Source organism: Brassica napus, chromosome C3 (assembly GCF_020379485.1).
Source record: "Brassica napus cultivar Da-Ae chromosome C3, Da-Ae, whole genome shotgun sequence".
NCBI classification, from domain to species: domain Eukaryota; kingdom Viridiplantae; phylum Streptophyta; class Magnoliopsida; order Brassicales; family Brassicaceae; genus Brassica; species Brassica napus.
The window spans coordinates 35,218,296-35,223,381 of NC_063446.1; the positions used below are offsets into that span (position 1 = coordinate 35,218,296).

The window sequence follows — 5,086 nt, forward strand, 5'->3', positions numbered from 1 at the left end:
GATTTTTAAGACTTTACATATTTCTAAAGCCTAAAAAAAGTGATTGGCAATTTTTTCGCTTTTATGGCTTTACATAACCACTCTAAAATCCATATAACAATTGGACCCTCTAACAAAATTAAGTGAACCAAACTCATGTGTGTTTATTTTTGTCTTGAGAAAACACTTTTCACATCTTATTAGTTGAATTTGAGGATGTGTTTTCTGTCATGAAGGATTATTCCTCTAAAGTGTTTGGTTCCAAGATTAAATAGTATGGGATCACTGTTCCAGCACGAAAAAACCCAACTTCTGATTCTTATATGTTTAACTTAATGTTTCAAACATCCATTGGTACATACTGTTTGATTCTTGGGTGGGTATTCTTCATTTTACGATTGTTCATGAACTATTTTCATTCAACGAGTTTATATGAGTCTCAGGTGTAATTTCCTATTTCAGATCTCTCTCGTCTATCATTGCTCACGATCTAATGCTTGGATTAATGATAAGATAAAGAAAATCAAATATTTTACCTATATTAAGGTTTAGGTTTGTTATATTATGTAGAAGGCGCAAGATTCATATGCAAATTTAAGAGGTACATAAATTTCAATTTACATATAAAAATCTAAGTCAAAATTCATTGTTAGAACATTTTAGGTAAATACAAAAAATACATTTAATAAATTTTCAAAGAATGGTTCAACACATGAAAAAATATTGTGACTTATGTTTCAATAGGTAAGATATGTCATTTATCACATTTAAAGAATTTTATTATGGGGTTTGCATAGTTTTAGCACAATGCACTATATACATTCCTAAAGTATGAGCTGGCATATATATCTACATTTTTATTTGTTTAGACTTTAGATTATGATGTTCCAAAGATCATCATCACATTTGTTTGCTTTAATTTAAACGGGATTTTATCATAATTTGTATACATTATCTTCTATTTATTGGATTTTCTACACATTATATTCTATTTTGTTGCTTGTTTTGGTATCTCCTTCAACATAACACTTATCACTTGTTTAAACCAAAGGGGTTTGCTACTCTTATTTAAACCAAAGGGATTTGAGGCATTCAGAGGTTGATTATCGGTTTTTAGTGTTGGGTTGTTTGGTCTCTGTGCATTGGTAGTTTTTTCTGTCATTTCAAGGATTGGCTTAGTTCAGATGGTGCTTGGGGGTACCTTCGGTTCACCGTCCTGATTCAGTTCCAGCGCCGGTCTACATCTATTATAGCCTCAACTCACAAGTGAACTTCGACTCTGTAAAACAAGATAAAAATAAAAAAGAATAAACAATACCTTAAAAAAAATTAGATAGATGATTGGGCCCTAAGTGGTCGCTTATACTACTTCTGCAGCGGGCCAGGCCTGCTCAGTTCTTGTGCGCTCCTCGCTCGTTCTAAACAGTTTTTGAGCTCCTATTACTTTTGTTCATGACTTCATGTCTCCTCTCTATTGCTTATTACTTTTGATGCTGAGAATAAATTAGCAAACTGCTGTATGTTTCGTAAACTCTCTCGCTTTCTATAGAAAACCCTTTTGCAAAAAGAAAAAAAAAATTATCACTTGTTTGTAACATCTCTGAAATATAAAAATGTAACAAAACTAAGAGCATGCAAGTTTGTCGGTTGTGGAGTTGTACGAGCAAAGGAAAAAAAAACTAGTGGTACAGGGAAAATAAGAAAGTGAATCAGGTAGATTAATTCAAACTCTAACCCGAGAATCCAATAACTAAAATAGAAAAGCACAAGTCAAACCTAAAAGTATGGAATGGCTCACACGTTCGTTATTGTTTTTTCTAACACCATTAATTATTGTTTCTTAAATGCAAATTTATATCATAATATGAAATAAAATAAAAAATATTTTAGAATGGAAGATGCCGTTGTGGTCATGTCGGAAACATCTTCCTTTTTTTTTCTTTTTTTTTTTTTATGAGCAACCATGTCGGAAACATCTAAAAGCTCCACAAACAACGTCTCTCTCGTGTATCTCTTAATCATTGTTTTTAAATCAAAATTTTTCTTAAGAGTGTTCTTCGTTTTTTCTTTGTAATTTTCTTCCTTTCTTATTGTAATGGGCTGATCAGAGAAAAGCCACTTTATGTTATTTGATTTTCATTATTCTGTTTATTTTTATTTTAGCTGGACGGTGTGTCTGAATAATTCAATGCCTTTCTCTTCTTCTCCTTTCTAAATCTCTCTCCTCTCTCTCTAAACTGAAGAAACCATGGGCGACGAGCACTCTCTCATCCCCAAGGTACCCCTTTTGTTTTATAATCCGGTTAGGTGTTTTTTTTGTAGGACTTTTGTTTGATTCGATTTGGGTTTCTATAACAATCGAATCTTTAGACATCTAGGGTCTTGAGTAGTTTGAATTTTGTGATGCCCATGTTGTTTTTTTAGCCCTTGATTTATGTTTTTTAATTGTTTCTAAAACAAGCAAACAACTCAATTAAATTTATTTGTTTAAATTACAGGATAGTTTCGTCTTCAAGCTCCCTAAAAAATCCCCACTTGTGTTGAGAATGGTCGTTCTCATGTTTGTAACGGTCTGCGCTGTCTACATTTGCTCAATCTGTCTTAAACAAATCGGTGTCGTCCCAAGCGCTGGTTTCTTGAACGTCGAAGTGTTTGAGAAGCCTTGTCCTGAGCCTAACATCGAACCATGGGACATACCATATGTACATTACCCTAAACCCAAGACATACAACAGGTAAAAATGGGATAATGTTTCTCAGTCTTTTTTTTGGTTCTAATGCTTATGGTGTTGGTTTTGTGTGTGTTAGGGAGGAATGCTCGTGCAATCCTGTTAGATATTTTGCGATTCTATCGATGCAGAGATCTGGTAGCGGCTGGTTTGAGACTTTACTGAACAATCATACTAACATAAGCTCCAACGGAGAGATCTTTTCGGTTAAAGATAGGAGGGCTAATGTCTCCACCATTTTCGAGACCTTGGACAAAGTATATAATCTAGATTGGTTGAGTAGTGCTTCTAAGAATGAGTGCACTTCTGCCGTTGGTTTGAAGTGGATGCTTAATCAGGTAAGAATGTCTATAAATGTTTTAAGTGATTTATTGCAATTAATAGATAAACATCTGTTGACTGCTACTACTCTGTGTGTGTGTTTATTACCTGACATAACGTTTACTCACTGTGTTAGTATCTTTTAGATGCAATAAAGGCTCTAAAAATGTTGAAATCATTTATCGTAATAAAAGATAAAGATTCTGACATTTAATTGCTACCACTCTCTGTGTTTATTACCTCTGTGCTTTATACAGAACGTTTACATACTGTTTTAGTTAGTTTAGACGCTGACAGGCTTGCATGTGGTGCTCAGACTCATTCTTCAGCTTTGGTCTATGTTGATTCAGTTCCACCGAGTTGGCTTTCGTGTTTTTGGACATTTAGATGTTGTTTTTAATCAGTTTAGCCTTTGTTGTAAAAAAAAAAATGCCGGAACTATAGATTTGTGTGTTTATTATATCCTTAGGACAGAACCTAAACTATGATATAAGACAAGAGCTGAGCTTAATCTTTCATGTTAGATCCTGAAATGAGACTTGTTTGCAATAACTGCATTGTGATTGGTTATGATGATAAAACTTTTTTTCGAAAATTGGACTTAGAGAAGGGATAATGTTCTTGGTTTATGTTGTAATGTGGTTGGGAATGAAACATATGCAGGGTCTAATGAAACACCATGAAGAGATAATAGAATACTTCAAAACCAGAGGCGTCTCTGCTATTTTCCTCTTTAGAAGAAACCTCTTGCGCCGGATGATTTCGGTTCTTGCAAACTCTTACGATAAAGATGCTAAGCTATTGAACGGTACTCACAAGTCCCACGTCCATTCTCCTAAAGAGGTTTCCCTTTTTCTCTGTCTCCTTGTTTACATATCTCTCTGCACATTTGTTTTTTTTTTCTGTGAAACTAAACATGTGAAACAAATGGGGTTTCAGGCTGAGATATTGGCGCGCTATAAACCGTTAATTAACACAACCCTTTTGATATCGGATCTGAAGCAAGTTCAAGAGATGACTACAAAAGCACTTTCTTACTTCAATACCACTCGCCATATTTTCCTCTATTACGAAGATGTTGTCAAGAACCGCACCGTGAGAACATATTTTACAACAAACATTGTTTTTTTTTTTTTTAATAAATTGAACGTCTTTTTCTTTTGCAGAGACTAGATGATGTGCAAGAGTTTCTAAAGGTTCCAAAACTTAATTTAAAGAGCAGGCAAGTGAAGATTCATCACGGTCCTTTGTCACAGCACGTACAGAACTGGGAAGAGGTTCAAAAGACATTGAAAGGGACTGGTTTTGAAAACTTTATACTAGAAGATTACCGCAAGTGAATTAAACACAGTAGGAGAGAGTGATGTACATAAACCTCTCTCAGGATAATGGTCAGACCATCAACTTGTAGGAAAGTTTTGCTAGTGCCACAAGCAGGTTTTGCAAATCTTTTTATCTTTTAGTTTTCTCTTTTAATCAAGGTGGTAGATTTTAATTTGATTCATTCTTTTATCAGGGAACTAAGATTTATATTGTAATCAGAAACGATGATCTGGTTCATCCTCTTAATTTGCTTCTAATGATTAGATCAGTTTGTCACCAAATATGGTTTGTTATGTAAACTTGAGGCAAACGGGATCGAAAGCTCTTGCTTCTCTCTGTTGTTCAGTCAGTCCTATTCTTATGCCTGGAATGAGAAGATGTTGGAGTTTGAATTGGCTTAGTTTCAGTTATTCCTCCGAGCTTGATACGGTCTAGGCCACAAAAGTCACTATCTCTAGCCACTAGGTAAGCCATCTAGATCCCTTAGATCATCATTCTCATAATCACCACTCTCTGACTCACCAGCTGACTCCTGAGCATCATTGACTCAAGTTTCGCTGAAACTCACCCGTATCTTTTTTTTTTTTTTGAAGTTATGTATCATAGATGAGATGTAAAGACGCATTCCATTCTCTCAGAAACCAATTTGTAAAGGTGTACAGATACAAGTTATATGCCTTTATCTAGTCTCTTGGGATCAGGTTTAACTCAGTACCTCATGACGACTCAGCTCCC

At 34.7% G+C, this 5,086-nt stretch overlaps 1 protein-coding gene across 2 annotated transcripts; it reads left to right on the plus strand.

Moving 5' to 3' along the window:
- The first annotated feature begins 1,907 nt into the window (after positions 1-1,907).
- Positions 1,908-4,751, plus strand: LOC125575591. Of its 2 annotated transcripts, XR_007320766.1 has the most exons (7): positions 1,908-2,257; positions 2,478-2,713; positions 2,787-3,045; positions 3,692-3,871; positions 3,968-4,123; positions 4,195-4,465; positions 4,545-4,751. XR_007320766.1 is itself a non-coding variant. In XM_048751154.1 (6 exons), the coding sequence occupies exons 1-6, from the start codon at positions 2,228-2,230 to the stop codon at positions 4,366-4,368; spliced, it is 1,035 nt and encodes a 344-aa protein (XP_048607111.1). In that variant the 5' UTR covers positions 1,908-2,227; the 3' UTR covers positions 4,369-4,751. The 2 variants fall into 2 exon arrangements, 1 of the variants encoding a protein (XP_048607111.1); XM_048751154.1 differs by having other exon boundaries at positions 4,195-4,751.
- Positions 4,752-5,086: the final 335 nt, after the last annotated feature.